Source organism: Ovis canadensis, chromosome 15 (genome assembly GCF_042477335.2).
Source record: "Ovis canadensis isolate MfBH-ARS-UI-01 breed Bighorn chromosome 15, ARS-UI_OviCan_v2, whole genome shotgun sequence".
Lineage (NCBI taxonomy): Eukaryota > Metazoa > Chordata > Mammalia > Artiodactyla > Bovidae > Ovis > Ovis canadensis.
This window is the reverse complement of record NC_091259.1, coordinates 66,037,810-66,060,199: the sequence shown is the minus strand read 5'-3', so window position 1 is coordinate 66,060,199 and position 22,390 is coordinate 66,037,810. Positions and strand designations below refer to the sequence as shown.

The following is a 22,390-nucleotide window of genomic DNA, read 5'->3' as shown; positions in this document are numbered from 1 at the left end:
CAATAAATTAATAGAGAATAAAAATAATCCACAACATATTTTAACATAAAAGAAGGGAGAAAAACAGGAAAATAAAAATGAGGCAAAGAGAAAACAAATACGAAAAATGGAAGACAATATATCCAAATATAAAAATAATCACATTAAATATAAATGTACTAAACATGAATAAAAATGTAGAGACTGTATGACTGAAAACTAGCAAGACCTAATTATACACTGTCATTGTCAAGACCTAATTATACATTATACCTAATTAATTATATAATTATACATTATAGAAATGTATATTAAATTTAAAAATACAAATAAAAATAAGCAAATAACTGTGAAAAAGTATATCATGTAGAGAGTAAGCATAAAATAGCCCGAGAGACTATATTACCATTAGACAAATAAACTTCTAAAATGGAGAATTGCTGTGCTGTGCTGTGCTGTGCTTAGGTGCCCAGTTGTGTCTGGGCATGAAGTCCAACAGACTGTGTCACTAGTCTGACTCTTTGTGACCCCATGAACTGTAGCCCACCAGGTTCCTCTGTCTATGAGGATTCTCCAGGCAAGAATACTGGAGTGGGTTGCTATGCCCTCTTCCAGGGGATCTTCCCAATCTAGGGATCAAACCCAAGTCTCCACATTGCAGGCAGATTCTTTACCATCTAAGCCACCAGGGAGAATTGCTAGACCCCCAAATAAACATTTCCTATGGAGAAAATAATCAAAATAGCAGTAAGATACAATTACAAAAGCATATGCACCAAATAACATAGCTCCAAAATTTTACACCTCTAAGAAAAATGACCCACATTTATATATGTAATTGTATTTTGACCAAATGTCAAGTTAATTCAATGCAGAAAGAACAGATTTTCAATGAAAGTGATTATATGTACAAAATAAAATGAACTTCAACCCTTACACCTCACCATACACAAAACTTAATTCAAAGTGGATCATGAACCTAAGAGCAAATACTAAAACCATAAAATATACATCTGACAAAACTCTCTTATTCACATATAAGGGAATCTCACAACTTAATAATAGTACATATTTTAGTAATCCTTAACTCTGGTAATAAAGTACATTAAAACACATCTGATTAATCATTTTAGGAAACTGGATTAGAGAGGGGACAAATAATATTTTATATGTATCTCAGAGCTGAGAACCTGGCCATCTGACATTAACCGAATCAGTGTTATGTGTTCACTTTTCCCTCCACAAAATCTACTTCATTGAAAGGCTGGAAAACATTAGATACTAGGGAATTTATCTTCCAACAACCAAGTCTCTCAAAAACAAAAGTCAAAGTTGAGGAGGGAGTTCAACTTCTTTCCCTTTGATATTCAATTTCTCCATTTTCCAGGGCAAGAGTTTTAGTCACTGGGCAATGCGTTTCAAAACATTCTAAGGATCTCAACAAACATGCATGACTTAGAACTTGAACTTAGAGTATGCTTCGGGAAGGCTGCATTCCTGAAGACCTTAAGTGATTCAAACCTTGCCGAATTCAACACTAATTTTTTCAAAGGGGAAATGTAATATAAAATATGTTTTAATATACATGGATTTTAATGTAAAGTAGGAGGCAAACATTCATGGAACACATGGATCAAGAAATACTGTAGGATATTTCTGCTTCAAGGCTTCAGTTGTTTTTTTTTTCTTAGCATCTCTAATATTTTGTAGAAATTAAACTATGGCTCAACATGGTAACTGCTTAGCTTTCCTTGTATTTTATCACATTTTAAAGATAAATATTTGAGGATGTGGTTTTCTAACATAGCCCACTGAATCAACCATGCCTAGATATGTGTTAACTAAATAGAGGAAATGACAGAAAGGAGAAAGCTTAATACTTTGTTGATATTATCATTAGATATATTTTTGAAAGCTAATAAAAATAGGAAATGCTAAAATAATGAAGTATGTCTGAAATCTCCATGAAAGTGAAAGTTGCTTGGTCGTATCCGACTCTTTGAATTCTCCAGGCCAGAATATTGGGATGGGTAGTGGTTCCCTTCTTCAGGGGATATTCCCAACCCAGAGATCAAACCCAGGTCTCCTGTATTGCAGGAGGATTCTTTACCAGCTGAGCCACAAGGGAAGCCCAGGAAAACTGGAGTGGGTTCCAGCATTGGTTCATTTGATATGAAAAAATATGGTAGGCATTTTTGTTTACCAGCTAAAATGGTACCTTCCTGTATCATAATTATAGTTTACAATTCATGTAGCCAGCTAGATATAGAACTATGAGATTCCTGACTAATTATTTTAATTGAAGAAATCTGTTTTTATTTCAAAGTATTCAGATAAAGTGACTTTATTAATAAATTATACAACCTCAAGTTTATATAATCCATGTTCACATTAAGTTCATTCACCCTACATATGAATCTGGAGCTCACAAATTAACACCAATGTAACCAGATAAGCTTGTCTTTATAAGGTCTAATTAGGCTTGTCACTATCAGATCATGGAGAAAGAAAATAAGAGCTTTCATTTATATTTAGGAATGGATGATCCTGAAGATAATAGGATAACTAGATTTCATGAAGCTTTCCTTCTGGTGTTTACTTCTGCATAGGGAATTCTAACCTGGACTATGTCCACTGGGTTTCCTGAGTAGGATTCCTAGGAGTGGTCCTGTCAGCCTCCCCAAGTTGCATTTTTAGGGAGATGACAAGGGACTGCAATGGACGATGTGTGGTTTTGTGGAGCTTTTTAGTGCTGCTCTGGGGATCCAAAGACACTATATCCTCTCTTCCTTTATACTGGCACTTTTGTGTCTGTAATTATGGGAGGAGAGGCTGACGATGCAGACTGTGTAAAATGAAATAAAAAAGAAACAAAAGTGTATAAAATACAATATGGTAATGGAAATTAAAACAGTAAAAACAAAACATCAACTGTTAATGTTACAAACAGACAAAAATATAAGAAAAGACAATCCTACTATCAAGAATTAAACAAGGTTCTCTGTCTGAATTGGAAAGTTAAAGGACAATCAGTAAATGTCTGAGGTAGCAAAAATGATTTTCCTGTGAGAGTCATTAGTCAGACCGTAACTCTGCTACAGAGTCCTCTTAAGTATGCATAGACTAGGTAGGAACAGTTGCCTACAAATAATCAGGAAAAAAGATTCAAAAGCTATATTAGAACCAAGGTCTACCTATGAGCTGGACTAATTCAGACCATAGGAAGAAAAATACTAGCGATACCTGCTCCCTAACTCTGAGGAGCTGGCTGTTTTGCAATCTTTCTTCACTGCTTTCTCATCTCCCATATCCTGTTATCAGAAATAGAAACTGGTCTCTCTGTTTTTCCATTTCCTGAGTTTAATCACAGAGTCTTGTATGGCTAATTCATTTGATTAAGGCATAGAGCAGGTAACACAGAAAATATGGACTCAAGCACAATCTGGGTCATTTGGATTGGTACTGAGAGAAAATCTCCCTTTTCTATTTTATGGTCCATCAATGGATTAACTTAACACAAAGCCAATGTATGTTAGTTCTAAATTGGAAGAGGTGTGCTTACCCTTCATGGAGCACTTATCACACTACTGTAATTACTAGTTTACTTGTCTGTCTCACTCGACTCCAGTCTCCTTCTGAATAGGAATTATTTTATGTTAACTCTTATATTCCTCCTGCTTAATAGAGACACTTATGATTGCTAATCCTGACTGTACATCAGAGTCACCTGTGGAGCTTTTGAAAAAATAAAGATGCCTGGCTGAAGTCCACACCTATTGAATCAGTTTCAGGGGTTTATTACATAGGAATCAGTACTTTAAAAAAGCTTCAAAGAGGATTTTGATTTGCAGCCAAGATTAAAAACTACTGTAGTAAACACTCGGTAAATGTTTGTTAAAAAGATAATGAATAGATAATGAACAAAAAATATGGGCAAATGAATAAAAATCTAGGACCATAACTACAAACAGTTTTATTCACATCACTGGATGAATAAACAAAGAGTATAACATTCAGTCACATCAATAAGTGACTAAATAAAGAACATAATATTCCTAGAGAAAACATTATGAATAGAATTTTAATGATATCATGAAACAAATTCCATTCTATAACCCACTTTTTGGCCAAATGTGATTGTGGGTACTAAATTATGATTTTAATGGAACAACTGAACTCTTACATTTGCTAAAAATTTCATTGTCTGAATACAACTGCATGCATGTATTTAATGATATCTGATACAGACTGGGAATGTCCTTAATATTGTTTGCACATGCAGGGGATCACTTGCAAATAATTTGAAACTGAGGCCCTGCAAACAGAAAGACCTTTATTATCTGAAATGAGCAACTGGGCAGAGTGAACTTTATTTTTGCATAGAACTGGACATGGAACAACAGACTGGTTCCAAATAGGAAAAGGAGTACGTCAAGGCTTATATTGTCACCTTGCTTATTTAACCTATATGCAGAGTACATCATGAGAAACGCTGGGCTGGATGAAGTACAAGCTGGAATCAAGATTGCCGGGAGAAATATCAATAACCTCAGATATACAGATGATACCACCCTTATGGCAGAAAGTGAAGAGGAACTAAAGAGCCTCTTGATGAAAGTGAAAGAAGAGAGTGAAAAAGTTGGCTTAAAGCTCAACATTCAAAAAACAAAGACCATGGCATCTGGTCCCATCACTTCATGGCAAATAGATGGGGAAACAGTGGAAACAGTGTCAGACTTTATTTTTTTGGGCTCCAAAATCACTGCAGATGGTGACTGCAGCCATGAAATTAAAAGATGCTTATTCCTTGGAAGAAAAGCTATGACCAACCTAGACAGCATATTAAAAAGCAAAGACATTACTTTGCCAACAAAGGTCCGTCTAGTCAAGGCTATGGTTTTTCCAGTAGTTATGTTTGCATGTGAGAGTTGGACTATAAAGAAAGCTGAGTGCTGAAGAACTGATACTTTTGATCTGTGGGGTTGGAGGAAAAGACTCTTGAGGTTCCCTTAGACTTCAAGGAGATCCAACCAGCCCATCCTAAAGGATGGAGTATTCATCCTAAATATTCATTGGAAGGACTGTTGCTGAAGCTGAAACTCCAATACTTTGGCCACCTGATGCGAAGAACTGACTCATTTGAAAAGACCCCAATGCTGGGCAAAACTGAAGGCAGGAGAAGGGGACAACAGAGGATGAGATGGTTGGATGGTATCATTGACTCAATGGACATGAGTTTGAGTAAACTCTGGGAGTTGGCAATGGACAGGGAGGCCTGGCGTGCTGCCGTCCATGGGCTTGCAAAGAGTAAGACACGACTGTGTGACTGAATTCTACTGAACTGAACACTTAAAAAAATGTATATTTAAGAATAAATGAACATTAAATCCACTAAGGGATAACAAATTCTAATTTCGGTATAACTTCTAGACACTATTTGGCACTTACATCTCTCACGGTAAAGTAGGGAAAATTCATACCATAAGAGATTGACCCTACCTATTCAAGAAAATGGTTGAAGTGTTCTGCCTCATTAGAGGTATTTATTCTCACATTCCAGATCAGGTTTGTCTGCAGTGATATTTTAAATTCCTGACAGTTTCATATCCTTATTCTTTTCTTCTTCTCATATCAGCAACTTCTGGTGGCTTTTTATCTTTATCTGGAATGCATCCATAACCCCACCGTTTCACGCCAATTCCACTGCCCTCACCCTAGTGCCAGCCATCATCATCTTTTCCACACAGTTATTGGCAGATCTTTTGCATACAAAAATTCAATGTCATTTCACAGTTCAACACTTTTAGGGTCTTTCTATCACATGTAATGGGAACTGAAGTTCTTACTGTGGCCAAATGTTCCTATGTCATATACAACTTCTGCTTCTCACCACCCCCATTTTCCCAAACTCTGTACTCTTAACTAATACATGAAGTGTTCCAGACTGGGTCCTCTGACTTGTACCAAGAATATCTGTCTGCCAACATATACCTGGATGGGTAGCTCCCTACTTTATTCAGGTCTCTTAAACATTGCAGCATTAGAAAAGAAGGAAAATAGCACCTTGTCACTGGAGTTTACTTATATGGTTTTATTATTTTCTTCAAAATATCAGGGATAAATATTTGTTCACCATCTGTTTTCCTCCATTAGAATATATACTCAGTAAAAACAGAGACTTTGTTTACTGCTATAAATCTTTTACACCAAAAACAGTTAGTAGATTGAAAGAATGGTTGAATTTACACTTTGAAGTTATACACACAGTCATTGTTAGAAAAAAAATATGTTGTATATGAAGTAAAATGTTAATGTCACTACTCAAATTCCATACAAGAAGTAATCAAGACGTATACTTTCTAACATTTTCTTAATAGATATGATACTTTGTATATAAATGTAAATATTTATAAAAAGAGAATGATCTATACAGTATGTGCAAGTTTCTGTTTACCTTCCTTACTTTTAAAAATAATTTCAGTTGCCTAGACACATTATGGTCCATTTTGTCTGTTCATTTAACAAATGCTTGTACTGTCAAGAACAGTACCTAACTGGGAATGGTAATTAAGACAGAGGCAATCTCTACGCTGGTAGAGCTCAAATTGCCAACACAGCAGGAATATTAGGGATGTTTTCTATTTTTACTATCACACACACACACAAATGCTGCAGTAAAATGTGAGCCGCACATTCAAAAATTTTATACAGCAGAAAAACTACACAGTAAAAAAGGCAATCATGATCTGGGGAAAACACTTCAGTTCAGTTCAGTCGCTCAGTCGTGTCTGACTCTTGGCAACCCCCATGGACTGAGGCACACCAGGCCTCCCTGTCCTTTACAAACTCCCAGAGTTTACCCAAACTCATGTCTATTGAGTAGTGATGTCATCTAACCATCTCATCCTCTGTCGTTCCCTTCTCCTCCTGCCTTCAATCTTTCCCAGCATCAGGGTCTTTTCAAATGAGTCAGCTCTTCGTATCAGGTGGCCAAATATTGGAATTTCAGCTTCAACATCAGTCCTTCCAGTGAACACCCAGGACTGATCTCCTTTAGGATGGACTAGTTGGATCTCCTTGCAGTCCAAGGAACTCTCAAGAGTCAAAAGCATCAATTATTTGGTGCTCAGCTTTCTTTACAGTCCAACTCTCACATCCATACATGACTACTGGAAAAACCATAGCCTTGACTAGACGAACCTTTGTTGGCAAAGTAATGTCTCTGCTTTTTAATATGCTGTCTAGGTTTGTCATAACTTTCCCTCCAAGGAGTAAGCATCTTTCAATTTCATGGCTGCAGTCACCATCTGCAGTGATTTTGGAGCCCAAGAAAATAAAGTCAGCCACTGTTTCCCCATCTATTTCCTATGAAGTGATGGGACCAGATGCCATGATCTTCGTTTTCTGAATGTTGAGCTTTAAGCCAACTTTTTCACTCTCACTTTCATCAAGAGGCTCTTTAGTTCTTCGCTTTCTGCCATAAGGGTGGTGTCATCTGCATATCTGAGCTTGTTGATATTTTTCCTGGCAATCTTGATTCCAGCTTGTGCTTCATTCAGCCCAGCATTTCTCATGATCTACTCTTCATATAAGTTAAATAAGCAGGGTGACAATATACATCATTGACATATTGCTTTTCCTATTTGGAACCAGTCTGTTGTTCTATGTCCAGTTCTAACTGTTGCTTCCTGACCTGCATACAGGTTTCTCAAGTGGCAGGTCAGGTCATCTGGTATTCCCATCTCTTTCAGAATTTTCCAGAGTTTATTGTGATTCACACAGTCAAAGGTTTTGGCATAGTCAATAGAGCAGAAACAGATGTTTTTCTGGAACTCTCTTGCTTTTTCGATGATCCAGCGGATGCTGGCAATTTGATATCTGGTTCTTCTTCTGCCATTTCTAAATCCAGCTTGACCATCTGGAAGTTCACAGTTCATGTATTGCTGAAGCCTGGCTTGGAGAATTTTGAGCATTATTTTGCTAACCTGTGAGATGAGTGAAAAATACTTGTAACTAAATGTGATCTTGTGATAATATGCCTGTAGAATTAGTTAGGTAAAAACTGTTTATGCCCATCTAAATTTGAATAAATACTTCTAAATTTACTGTCTAAATATCAATAGATTGTGTCAATTTACTTCCACCAATAGTATTTGTGAGAGTCTTGCTCCCCACGTCCTCAATTAGTACTAGACACTATCACTTTTTTAACTTTGATCAGTCTGCTACTGCTGCTAAGTCGCTTCAGTCGTGTCCGACTCTATGCGACCCCATAGATGGCAGCCCACCAGGCTTCCCCATCCCTAGGATTCTCCAGGCAAGAACACTGGAGTGGGTTGCCATTTCCTTCTCCAATGCATGAAAGTGAAAAGTGCAAGTGAAGTCGCTCAGTCGTGTCTGACACTTAGCGACCCCATGTACTGTAGCCCACCAGGATCCTCCGTCCATGAGATTTTCCAAGCAAGAGTACTGGAGTGGGGTGCCATTGTGATACCTTATAGCTGTTTTAATTTGCACTTCTTTTGCTATTAGTAGAAGTAGGAATCTTCTCAAATCTAATGACCATTTGATTTTCACTATGAAGTCTATGAACAAACTCTTAATGTGATGTTGCTTTTTTCTTTACTGATTTGGAAGAACTGCTTATGAAATAATGACATTAACCCTTTGCCTCTCTATTTAGTTGCAAAGAATGTTCCTGGATTGTGACTGTCTTTACAGTTTATGGATTTTTTTCTATAGACTTTTCTTCATGTCTTTTAGATTCTGTCAAGTTTAGGAAGGCTTTCCTTACTCCAAGATTATAGCTATAATCAACTGTGTTTTTCTGGTTTTCTTTCTACATCTAAGTATTTGATACACAAGCAGTTGAAGTTCTAGTATAATATGAAGAAGAGATCTAACTTTATTTTTTTAAAAACTATATAGCTAATAGCCCTGAAATAGCATATTATTTCCTTACTCATTTGAAGTACTGCTTTGATAAAATACTACATTTTAAGATACAAATAGATCTGCCTCTGGATTCTCAATTGTGTTTCACTGATGTATTTCTCTATTTTTCTGCTAATATCACATTATTACTATTTTAAAAAATTTTCCAGGATATTGGACTTTCAGGTAGAGTAAGCCCCTCTTCTCCATACCATTATCTTTCTTTTCAAAAATTTTATTGGTATTTTCACTTATTATTCCAAATTAAATTTAGAAATAATAAAGCATATAGTGATAAACACTTTGCTTGGAATTGCAGTAAATATCTAAACTGATTTGGATAAAATTTATATTATCATATCAAACAATCCATCTATGGAATATAGTGAAGTCGTTCAGTCGTGTACAACTCTTTGCGACCCATGGACTGTAGCCCACCAAGCTCCTCCGTCCATGGGATTCTCCAGGCTAGAATACTGGAGTGGGTTGCCATTTCCTTCTCCAGGGGATCTTCCCGACCCAGGGATCAAACCCAGGTCTCCCACATTGCAGGCAAATGCTTTAACCTCTGCACCACCAGGGAAGCCATGGAACATAGTATTTCCATTAATATTTTATATGTCCTTCATTAAATTTAAATAGGTGTCTTTACCTAAGTCATGGCCAGGCTATTTGTAAGTAGTGTGTTTACACATACACATTTTAATAATTCCTATGGAAAAGCATTAGAAATGATATTAGATGAAGATGACATGATATAATAGAAATAGTGCTAAACTTGAGAAAGGAAAAACTAGGTTCAGTGATCAGATATTTTACATTTTTATGACTGTTTAATGTGGGGCAATAACACAACTTCTGAGTTTGTTTCTCCATTAGAAGAGATGATAACACTTTTCACAGGATTATCCTAAAAATCAAGTAAAGAAAATACTCAGGAGCACCTAGTGCATACTTTGTATGAAGTAGTCACTTTATGAATGTGAAAGTGATTTCACACATTTATTTACTCTTCTCAGTTATAAAATGGAGTGATGAGAGGATTTGATATGTTAATTTGAGGCTCCAAACTAATTTTACTTTCATCCTGAACTAATAGCAGAGTAGGTGGGATAGAGGGCTGTTGAAAACCCCTGAAGCATCTGAGTAATGCTTATTGGATTTAGGCATTAGACTAAAACATTTGGCATCTGGCATTTGAAGTTAAAATTTTCCTTATGTAAAAATTAATGGTACACTTCTAAGTTAACATATTATGGCATTCTAAGTGCATCAATTTTTTCCTCTGTTCTTTTTTTTATTACTGCCCTATTAATAGTTCTCATGGAACATTTTTATGCACAAGTTATCTGCTTTCTTAAGCATAGTTACTCAACGATAAAGGAGGTGGTAGAGGGAGGGAGTGGAAGGAGGACCTTGACTCTCATTTTTCAAGCTGCTGTGCTGGGGAATAGTAATCTCATAAACTGTAGCATTTGCACCCCAACCAAACACCAAGGTGTCTGCTGTCTCACAAGTCTAAGAAACCCAGCACTAATTATACTTTTTTCTTGGAGATCCACAATACCCTCTAGCATGGTAAAGCTCTGAAGGTAACCATATAACTTTGTTTACCTAGGATGTCTAAACTTTTTGAAACAACTTTTAATTTTTAATAACAACTATTTATTCCACAGACTTCTCTAGTGGCTCAGACAGTAAAGAATCTGCCTGCAATGTGGGAGACCAGGGTTCAATCCCTGGGTTGGGAAGATCCCCCGGAGGAGGGCATGGCAATCCACTCCAGTATTCTTGCCTGGAGAATTCTTATGAACAAAGGATCCTGGCAGGCTACAGTCCATGGGGTCACAAAGGGTTGGACATGACTGAATGACTAAGCACATCTATTCCACAGAACTCCTTTGCTGGGTAACACACTTGGGAAAATACTGAAAACAGGTTTTGTGTTAATCCTTTCTAAATATCTTAATTATGCTGTTAAATTCCTATAATAATTCTGAGAGGTAAGACATAAATATCCCTATTGCCATTTAAAGGTGAAAGACAAAAGAGTATGTGTATCTTTCCAAGTTCACAAGAGTCAAATGAGAACTCAGGTCTTTTTTTAATAAGAAGTCCACTCCAACACTCCCTTTTTTGTAATACAGAATGAACTAACTTGCCCAGAAGAAAGGCATAACATTTCTGGCTAGTTCATCTAAGAAGCACATTCTGAAAAACCCAGATTAGCATTAATTCATCTAAAAAAAACACACCCTTTATTTTATTATATATGTAATTTTTAAAATTTCTTTAAAATGTTCTTGAGTTTTGAAGTGTGCCCAAAACAAGGTAACAATTTTCAGACTGTATATAACTAAACCATCTCATCTCCTTTTTCCTGATAAGCCTTTAAGGAAGTTAAGATTAAATCACATGGTTTAGAGTGATTTCCAGAAGCTCTGATTCCATGTTTCTGGTGTTTTATATAACAACCTCATTTTCAGGGAGAAAATGAGTGTGGAATCTTTACTCTAAGCCTGAATAGCCTTTTACTGAGAGATGTTGTAATGGAACCCAAATCACTTTGCATCAAGTTGCAAGAGTTTGGCTTTCTCTCCACATTTCCCTTGGGGAGATGTGCATTGTCAAGACTAAAGACTGCGCATCTGGCAAAGGCAGCAACTCCCCTGGTTTCTTACCCTGGGAACGGTAATGAATACCTTTGGCTTTTGTCCTTTTTGTTCCATTGAAAACAATATATTGTTAGCTTAGGTTATTAGACTGTGCATTTTTCTGTTTTTCATCAGCTTTCTTGATGGTGAGTTTAAAAAAGAAACAGTTGCTATTGCTGCCATTATCAAAAGACTTTGGGGCAGGTACTGATTACATGTTGTTTTTTTAAAATAAATATTAATAATTTTATTAGTATATAGTGTGATCAATAAAGTTAGTAAGATGAAAAAAACAAGGAGGGAATAGTATTATTGTCTTAGTGGAGGAATCTGAGATATTTTTAGAGAGCTTATGTTATTGTGTAAAGCCATATTTGATGTGATTACACGTTTTTGATTAAGAATCTAGACTCATCCAATGAAGTACATACTGGGCTTTTCCTGACTCACCTGTTAGGAAGGGGGCCCTTTACAGTTGTTTTTATGTTCGAAAAATGAATGGTTAAAATTTTTCAGCTAAGCAAAATGAGGGTGGACAAGCTTGTGTATAATTAGGAATAAAGGGCTCAGGTGGCTAATATCTTGGGGAATTAAACCAAGATCCTTTAATTTTTTTTTTTTTCTTTAAAGCTTCTTGAGAAATGGTGAAAGAAGACTGAAAGATTTTCCTATACATTTGTTAATATGCATTTCTTGTAAATAAACAATTTTAGTGATGACAAGGTAGTGCTCCTTGCTCTCATTCTCAGCCTAGATTGACCTTTTCCCTCTTCTTACAGTTTTTCTGTGCATGTGTATGCTCAGTTGCTCAGTTGTGTCTGACTTTTTGCGACCCCATGGACTGTAGCCGTCAGGCTCCTCTGTCTATGGGATTTCTCAGGCAAGAATACTGGAACGGGTTAGCCATTTCCTTCACCAGGGGATCTTTCTGAACCAGGGATCGAACCTGCATCTCTTGCACTGCCAAGTGGATTGTTTACCACTGAGCCACCTGGGAAGCCCACAGCTTATGTCTACTCATCCGTAATACTCATTAAAGTGCAATCTTCTCGAGAAAGTTTTTGTAGTGACCTTATTAATATATATTTTTATCAAAAATAAATTTTTTTATTTTTATATATTTACTACTCTATACTATTTACCTATTAACCCCTTCTAGGTTGTAAAAGGAGAAGGCAATGGCACCCCACTCCAGTACTCTTGCCTGGAAAATCCCATGGACAAAGGAGCCTGGTAGGCTGCAGTCTATGGGGTCGCTAAGAGTCGGACATGACTGAGCAACTTCACTTTCACTTTTCACTTTCATGCATTGGAGAAGGAAATGGCAACCCACTCCAGTGTTTTTGCCTGGAGAATCGCAGGGACGGGGGAGCCTGGTGGGCTGCCGTCTATGGGGTCACAGAGTTGGACACGACTGAAGCGACTCAGCAGCAGCAGCAGGTTGTAAAAAGTCCAAAAACTTTTTGTATTTTCCTTATATGCCCAGGCCCAGGCTTAGGGCCTGGTGTATGGTAGGTGGCAAAGGGAAAAATCCACTAAATAAGAAATAATCTTCCAGCCCCAAAGATCAAGATGTACCATAAATGGTATGCTGAAGGTAGACAATCATAAAATCCCTGAAATCTTTGTAAGATGTTGTATATACATGCAGATTTATGTGGAAATACTTCAGGGTTTCTATCAAAGGCTCAAATATACCAGTGACTCCAAAGTAGGTAAATTCTTGGTGAAAACATATTGAGGATACTGGGTTTTTAGCTTACAACTCACCACTTTTAATAATACCACCAAATAATCCTTTGCATTTATCTAGTTTTGGTTTGTTACATTTTTCTTTAACTCCAGGAATATTACCACTTAGCACCACCAGAAGCGTTGTTAAAAATCCCCTTTATGCATGACAGCAGACATTGGAAACTACAGCAGTGAATATTCAGTCTTCCTCTGACTCACAAGGAATTTCATATTAAAAGTAAGAGAAAACCTTGCTTAGTAACAGGCTGCACGACGTATAATAATAGAACACAATTTGTATGTGGAAGTGGTAAGATAGATTTCATTCATAAAAAACACCATGCTTCTGGCTAGATAAATGACTTGAGGTCCTAGAGAAAAATTATCATTTTTAGTTCTGGGATACCTTTGTGCTACTTATACTTTTTAAAATTTGATACATTCACATGTTCAAATGTATTGAGATTTTTAAGCTTGTGAATGAAATTAACAATGTGCTGTGGTTGTCAACGTGATGCACTGCAATTCCCCCTGAGTGGTAGGGTTTGGAAATTAATTCAGCTCTTGCACCTGTTTGCCAGCATTCGTCTGTTGAATTTCCATCACATTTAATAAGTCTCTGTGACGCAACTTGTGTCCTTTTGCCTGGGCTCCTTTAATATAGTGTTAAATTCTCACTCATCTGAAATTTAAGTAATATTACAAATTTGAAATTGTTAATTAAAATCTGTGAACCTCAGTGGTTCTGGATAAAATTGGCTTTACTCAGTGAGGTTCTTCTGAAACTTCTGCAGAGGCTCATCTAATCCCCAGCTCCTACTAGGTTAAATCTGATGACAACATGATCTCACTACGGGTGGTGGAGTCTTACAAATCCTCATACAATTGGGAAAAAAAGTTATAGGCTTGAACAAAAAAGGTAACAAGGAACATTACCCACTGAGATGAAATAAAAGAGATGGCTCAGAATTAATTTAAAAGAATATCAATTGCTTGAGACACAGACATAGAGAACAGACTTGTAGACACAGTAGGAGAAGGAGAGGATGGGATAAATTGAGAGAGTAGCATGGAAACATATACGTTACCATATGTAAAATAGATAGCCAGTGGGAATTTGCTGTGTGACAGGGAGCTTAACCCAGTGCTCTGTGACAACCTAGAGGGGTGGGATGGGGTAAGAGATGGGAGGGAGATTCAAGAAGGAAGAAACATATGCATACCTGTGGCTGGTTCATGTTGATGTATGACAGAAACTAGCACAATATTGTAAGGCAATTCAGTTCAGTTCAGTTCAGTTCAGTCGCTCAGTCGTGTCCGACTCTGGGACCCCATGAATCGCAGCATGCCAGGCCTCCCTGTCCATCACCAACTCCCGGAGTTCACTCAGACTCACATCCATCGAGTCGGTGATGCCATCCAGCCATCTCATCCTCTGTCGCCCCTTCTCCTCCTGTCCCCAATCCCTCCCAGCATCAGGGTCTTTTCCAATGAGTCAACTCTTCACATGAGGTGGCTTAAGTACTGGAGTTTCAGCTTCAGCATCATTCCCTCCAAAGAAATCCCAGGGCTGATCTCCTACAGAATGGACTGGTTGGATCTCCCTGCAGTCCAAGGGACTCTCAAGAATCTTCTCCAACACCACAGTTCAAAAGCATCAATTCTTCGGCGCTCAGCTTTCTTCACAGTCCAACTCTCACATCCATACATGACCATTGGAAAAACCATAGCCTTGACTAGATGGATGTTTGTTGGCAAATTAATGTCTCTGCTTTTCCATATGCTATCTAGGTTGGTCATACCTTTTCTTCCAAGGAGCAACCGTCTTTTAATTTCATGGCTGCAGTCACCATCTGCAGTGATTTTGGAGCCCCCAAAAATAAAGTCTGACACTGTTTCCACTGTATACCCATCTATTTCCCATGAAGTGATGGGACCAGATGCCATGATCTTAGTTTTCTGAATGTTGAGCTTTAAGCCAACTTTTTCACTCTCCTCTTTCACTTTCATCAAGAGGCTTTTTAGTTCCTCTTCACTTTCTGCCATAAGGATGGTGTCATCTGCATATCTGAGGTGATTGATATTTCTCTCGGCAATCTTGATTCCAGCTTGTGCTTCTTCCAGTTCAGCATTTCTCATGATGTACTCTGCATAGAAGTTAAATAAGCAAGGTGACGATATACAGCCTTGATGTACTCCTTTTCCTATTTGGAACCAGTCTGTTGTTCCATGTCCATTTCTAACTGTTGCTTCCTGACCTGCATACAGATTTCTCAAGAGGCAGGTTAGGTGGTCTGGTATTCCCATCTCTTTCAGAATTTTCCACAGGTTATTGTGATCCACACAGTCAAAAGCTTTGGCATAGTCAATAAAGCAGAAATAGATGTTTTTCTGGAACTCTCTTGCTTTTTCCATGATCCAGAGGATGTTGGCAATTTGATCTCTGGTTTTTCTGCCTTTTCTAAAATCAGCTTGAACATCTGGAAGTTCACGGTTCACGTATTGCTATCACGGTAATCAAAGTCTATGCCCCAACCAGTAACACTGAAGAAGCTGAAGTTGAACGGTTCTATGAAGACCTACAAGACTTTAGAGCTAACACCCCCAAAAGATGTCCTTTTCATTATAGGGGACTGGAATGCAAAAGTAGGAAGTCAAGAAACACCTGGAGTAACAGGAAAATTTGGCCTTGGAATGCAGAATGAAGCAGGGCAAAGACTAATAGAATTTTGCCAAGAAAATGCACTGGTCATAGCAAACACCCTCTTCCAACAACACAAGAGAAGACTCTACACATGGACATCACCAGATGGTCAATACCGAAATCAGATTGATTATACTCTTTGCAGCCAAAGATGGAGAAGCTCTATACAGTCAACAAAAACAAGACCAGGAGCTGACTGTGGCTCAGAACATGAACTCCTTATTGCCAAATTCAGACATAAATTGAAGAAAGTAGGGAAAACCACTAGACCATTCAGGTATGACCTAAATCAAATCCCTTATGATTATACAGTGGAAGTAAGGCAATTAGCCTCCAATAAAAATTTTTTTAAAAGAATATCAAATTAAAGGATGGATATTTTCACACATTATTTTTCAATAAAACGAATTCTATCCTACCTATGTCTTAAGATATTTAGCACAGATGGGATAATTTAAACTGAATCATGATTCCTATCATTTACTTAGATAGTCAATATTAAATTTACTTGTATCTTCAAGCCAGGGTTGAGGACTATTTGCTAGGTCCTGTGAACACAAAGCAGAAGTCTACACAGGAGTTTTGGCATATTAAAGACCCATAATAAGATTCTTCATTTGAACCTTTAGGAGTAGTCTATAGGGCAAGCAGTACTACTCTGATTTGAGCTGGACACATTTCCCAGACTTGGGAGATGGTGGCAGGAAAAGATATTTGACAATGCCCTCTTTTTCTTGTGAGGTCAGTATATATGCATAATTAATCCTCATGCTCCAATGTAAAGTTGGTTGCCCTCCTGTAGCATACTTAACCTGCAACGGAACACTTCTCAACTGTATTGCAATTATTAAAAAAAAAATTATTACTCCCACTGAAATATAAGCTTCCAAAGTATGTCAGGATTGTGTGTTACTTCCAGAAGGCAGGGATTATGTTTTTGTCATTTTTCTCATAACAGGCTTATTGAAAGACTAATAGACTATCTTATTGAATTAGAGAATAGATGACAAAATTCTCCAAAGGCCTAGAGCACATAGATTTTAGTTAAAACATAGATTATAAGTATCTGCTTTTTTCCCCTACCATATCAAAATTTAATACTGAACTCAGCCCCTGACCCAAACTTTTATTTTCTGCCTGCTTTAGCCTACCATATTGTTCCAGGAGCAGTGCTTTGGATAATGTTCAGTGAAGGCTACCAATTTCTAGAAGGATGTATGTTCATTTTGAAAAACAATGCTTCAAGGACTCAAGGTATGTGTGTGTGTGTGTGTGTGTGTGTGTGTGTGTGTGTGTTGATGCCATTAATCTCACTTAGGGGATTTAGCCTAGAAAGGAAATATTCCTTGCTGATCCAAAATCCCTTAAATGTGCATAAAAATATTTCCTATAGAGCTTCCAAAAGGAGGTAAGTCAAATACCTAATAATGAATATAGGATTAAATAAACTATGGTATTTTGTATTGACTAGTATATTAGCATAAAAATAAGTAACATAATAAAACGTTAAGTGAATAAACTCAAAGTTATGTACTTTCAATCATTTCAACTCAAAAATGTGAGAATAAATAAAAACAAAGAGATAATTTGCCAAATTATATATATATGTTGTGATGGTAGAGTAGTAGTAAAGGTTTTTAAAGCTTTCACTTGAATTTCTTAATGTTGTATGACTTAAATGAAGATGTTTTTATAATCGAGAAAATTTTCTTTTTTTTTTTGGTCATGTGGGATCTTAGTTCCTCGACCAGGGATCATCCTGCAATGGAAGCACAGAGTTTTAAGGAGGTCTGTATATTAGAGAAAATTTTACATTATCTCTGTGATCATGAATTTTAATCACTTTTACATGTATTTGTGAAGAAGATTCTATCAACAACTAGATAAAAGTAAATTCCTCATATTGATTAGTTTTTGTCAAATTCTATCATATGCCTAGCACATGGCTAGGTAGTTTTAAAATATAATTTCTAATCATCACAATAATCTTATAAGTTAGGAAGTATCTTTATCTTAGAGAGAATTAGAATAATTATATAACTTGTGCAATTTCACACCTCTAGTAAACAGCAGGGCTAAAATTTGAATCCGAGTTTTTGTGCAATTCCAAAATGAATTTCTTTTTCCATTACTCAGTGATAGAACAGAATGAAGAGTTGTGAACCCTGACTAATAATGCAAATATGCAAGCAGTATAGCAAGACAAGCAACCTGGCTTTTAATTTAAATTTATCATCAAAGTCCATGTTCATCTAAAGAGCACAGGGATGAAGTTAACAATGAAAATATCCTACCTGCTAGATGATCATTCTGTTTCAACTTCTGAGATAGGTACCTGAGGCACATAGGCCTCGAGATTAATGCTGTCTAGAGGACTTTACATAAATGCTAACATTCTTTTTTTTTTTTTTAATAAGAAAACGTAGTACCTTCAAATCATTACCATGATACTATCTCTAAAACCGTTCACTGAATAATAATAATTAGGCATCAGAGATCTTCACTCAACAATAATAATTTATATTATTTTTAATAATCACCACATTCTCTCATTGGAAGGACTGATGCTGACGCTAAAGCTCCAACACTTTAATGCGAAGAGACGAATTACTGGAAAAGACCCTGATGCTGGGAAAGATTGAGGGCAGAAGAGGGCAACAGATGATGAGACGGTTGGATGCCATCACCAACTCAATAGACATTAGTTTGAGCAAACTCTGGGAGACAGTGAAGGACAAGGAAGCCTAGTGTGCTGCAGCCCATGGGGTGGCAAAGAACTGGACATGACTTAGTGACTAAACAACAACAACAATAACATTCTTTAAAATCCAAGCCTAGAGCTAATTATATCAGGGCTAGCTTGTCACCTTGTTAATGAGATTCTGATGCATCCTGAATGATTTGGCAGTCAGCCCATCTTTAGAGTTCTTTGATATGATGAAGAAAAGGGGGGGGGGCGGTAGGGGGGGAAAGTAAAGTAACAGCAGGAAATGTTTTCAACAAAAAAGGAATGTTTTCTCCACTCTTGGTCTTTTTTAACACTGCTTCTCAAGCTTCAGGTTCCTAGCTTGTTGACTGTCACGTCTCTGCCTGCTGACATCTTAAAAATCCCTTCAAAAAGTGAGACACCTGCTGCATGTGTAGGAAATCTCTACTGGTGAATCCATTACAAAATTTTTTTACAGCATTTGTTCTATTCACTCAAATGCATTTCATCATTCAATAACCTGCTCACTCACTCATTTTTATGTGTTCATTCAACAAAAGTAAAAAAAAAAAAAGTCTACTAAGGATCAGTCTTCATTTAGTAGTTAAAATATATTACCTGCTTCAGTTACCCAAGAATTCTGTAAGGTAGTTGCTATAATTTATATCTTCAGATTCAGCTGAGTTCAGTTGAGTCGCTCAGTCATGTCAGACACTTTGCGACCCCATGAACTGCAGCACGCCAGCCCTCCCTGTCCATCGCCAACTCCCACAGTTTATGCAAACTCATGTCCACCGAGTTGGTGATGCCATACAGCCATCTCATTCTCTGTAGTCCCCTTCTCCTTCTGCCCCCAATCCCTCCCAGCATCAGGGTCTTTTCCAGTGAATCAACTCTTCACATGAGGAGGCCAAAGTATTGGAGTTTCAGCTTCAGCATCAGTCCTTCCAATGAACACCCAGGACTGATCTCCTTTAGGATGGACTGGTTGGATCTCCTTGCAGTCCAAGGGACTCTCAAGAGTCTTCTCCAATACCACAGTTCAAAAGCATCAATTCTTCGGTGCTCAGCTTTGTTCACAGTCCAACTTTCACATCCATACATGACCACTGGAAAAACCATAGCCTTGACTAGATGGACCTTTGTTGGCAAAGTAATGTCTCTGCTTTTTAATATGCTATCTGAGTTGGACATGACTGAGCGACTTCACTTTCACTTTTTACTTTCATGCATTGGAGAAGGAAATGGCAACCCACTCCAGTGTTCTTGCCCAGAGAATCCCAGGGTTGGTGGAGCCTGGTGGGCTGCCATCTATGGGGTCGTACAGAGTCAGACACGACTGAAGCATCTTGAGCTGAAGCAACTTGAGCAGCAGCAGCAGCAGCAGCAGCAGCAGCAGGTTGGTCATAACTTTCCTTCCAAGGAGTAAGAGTCTTTTAATTTCATGGCTGCAATCACCATCTGCAGTGATTTTGGAGCCCCCAAAAATAAAGTCTGACACTGTTTCTACTGTTTTCCCATTTATTTCCCATGAAGTGATGGGACCAGATGCCATGATCTTCGTTTTCTGAATGTTGTTTCTCAAGAGGCAGGTTAGGTGGTCTGGTATTCCCATCTCTTTCAGAATTTTCCAGTTTATTGTGATCAACACAGTCAAAGGCTTTGGCATAGTCAGTAAATAGCAGAAAACAACAGAATGGGAATGCCTAGAGATCTCCTCAAGAAAATTAGAGATACCAAGGGAACATTTCATGCAAAGATGGGCTCGATAAAGGATAGAAATGGTATGGACCTAACAGAAGCAGAAGATAGTAAGAAGAGGTGGCAAGAATACACAGAAGAATTGTAAAAAAAATCTTCATGACCCAGATAATCACAATGGTGTGATCACTCACCTAGAGCCAGACATCCTGCAATGTGAAGTCAAGTGGGCCTTAGGAAGCATCACTACGAACAAAGCTAGTGGAGGTGATGGAATTCCAGTTGAGCTATTTCAAATCCTGAAAGATGATGCTGTGAAAGTGCTGCACTCAATATGCCAGGAATTTTGGAAAACTCAGCAGTGATCACAGGACTGGAAAAGGTCAGTTTTCATTCCAATCCCAAAGAAAGGCAATGCCAAAGAATGCTCAAACTACCGCACAATTGCGTACATCTCACACACTAGTAAAATAATGCTCAAAATTCTCCAAGCCAGGCTTCAGTAATACATGAACCATGAACTTCCAGATGTTCAAGCTGGTTTTAGAAAAGGCAGAGGAACCAGAGATCAAAATTTTCAGATTAAGAAACATCAATTCAGAGAAGGTAGTAAATGCCCAAATTTACAAATTTAGATGACAGTGTCACTTCAAATCTACTTGATTGAATAGTTCCTACTTCTTCTAACCCACTCTTTTATCCTTTAAACCAGTTCCCAGAAGATGAGTGCTGAGGCTGCTCTGGAAACTTAGATATGGTTACTCTACATTCAGAAAGCTCTTGCAGGTTATGAGGAAGACAGGGTATAATGAAGTAAATGCTCATTGGAGAAGTGAACAGCATGTGGCAAGTAAGTAACTTCAGGAAGACAGTAAAAGGAAAAGTTCCAAAGGATCCAAAATAATGTCTAGTCGTGAAAAAAGTAGACAATTTTTTTTTTGTTTTTGAGGGGAAGGAGAAATGAGAAACAACATATCTTGCAGAGAAAGATCACATACAAAATGATGAAAGTGAGAAAGCATAAAGTGAGTTCTTGGACCATGAATGGTAAGCAATTTGGTGTAGACACAGAGTGCATTGGGTGTGGGGCGGGGGCGGTAAGGTGGAGGGGGGAGGCAGAGTGGAGAAGGTGGTGAAGAAATTACTTTAAAAAGATAGGCAGAAGCCAGATCACGAAGCGACTTTTTTTATGTTAGGAGTTCAGGTTCTGTCCTACAGATAATAGGGAACCTACTAAGGATTTTAAGGAGAGCTGTGATAGTAGGAGATTTGTATTTTATAAATATAATTCTGCTAGAGGTTGGGAGGGTGGGGACTGGAGACACAGAAGGTATAGATTCCAGTTAGAAGACTATGCTGAATATTCTGGCAAAGATAATTAAGGCGTATAATAAAGCAGCAACAGTGGAAATTGGGGTGGAAAGGATCATAAGGATTTAAGGAGGCAGAAGTTAAAAGTTTTAGTGATACACTATTTCTCTTCAAATTAAGGTTGATTTGAAGGTTCTGATTTGGGCTTTTGAGTAAATGTGATTAGGTGCATTAGAAACAGAAGAAGAGGCATGGTCACAGGTACTAAGCAAGGTGAGATTGGGAATGCTGAACTTTATTTGCTGGTGGGGTAAATAGTTGACACGTTCAGAAAATAGTGACAAATATGGGTCTAGAGTTCAGAAGAGATTTTAGCTGCACATGGGCAAATGGATGATGTCAGATCTGTAGAAATGGATGCGGATGTTCAGCATTACACGTACAGTGAGAAAAGAACCAAGGACTGAACTCCCAGCAAACAACAGCATTTAAGGCACAAGGAAAGGAAGAGAAATTAGTACTGAAAGACTAATTTAGAATTATTTGCTCAGATGTCAACATCCCACAGGGCTTCCCTGATGGCTCAGATGGTAAAGAATCTGCCTGCAATGAGGAAGACCTGGGTTCAGTCCCAGGGTTGGGAAGATCCCTTGGAGAAAGGCATTG

General features: G+C 37.7%; 1 protein-coding gene across 5 annotated transcripts in view; it reads right to left on the bottom strand.

The window, feature by feature from the left end:
• Positions 1–22,390, bottom strand: part of METTL15 (methyltransferase 15, mitochondrial 12S rRNA N4-cytidine) — a 248,559-nt gene that overhangs the window by 25,556 nt on the left and 200,613 nt on the right. The window contains exon 7 of one of the 5 annotated variants that reach the window (XM_069552959.1): positions 6,051–7,964. The exons of the other annotated variants lie outside the window; for them this stretch is intronic. Within the exon in view, the coding sequence (XP_069409060.1) occupies positions 7,960–7,964 (5 nt within the window). The 3' untranslated portion in view covers positions 6,051–7,959. Of the gene's footprint in view, positions 1–6,050; positions 7,965–22,390 lie in introns of those variants that run through there. 5 annotated transcript variants of the gene reach the window in all.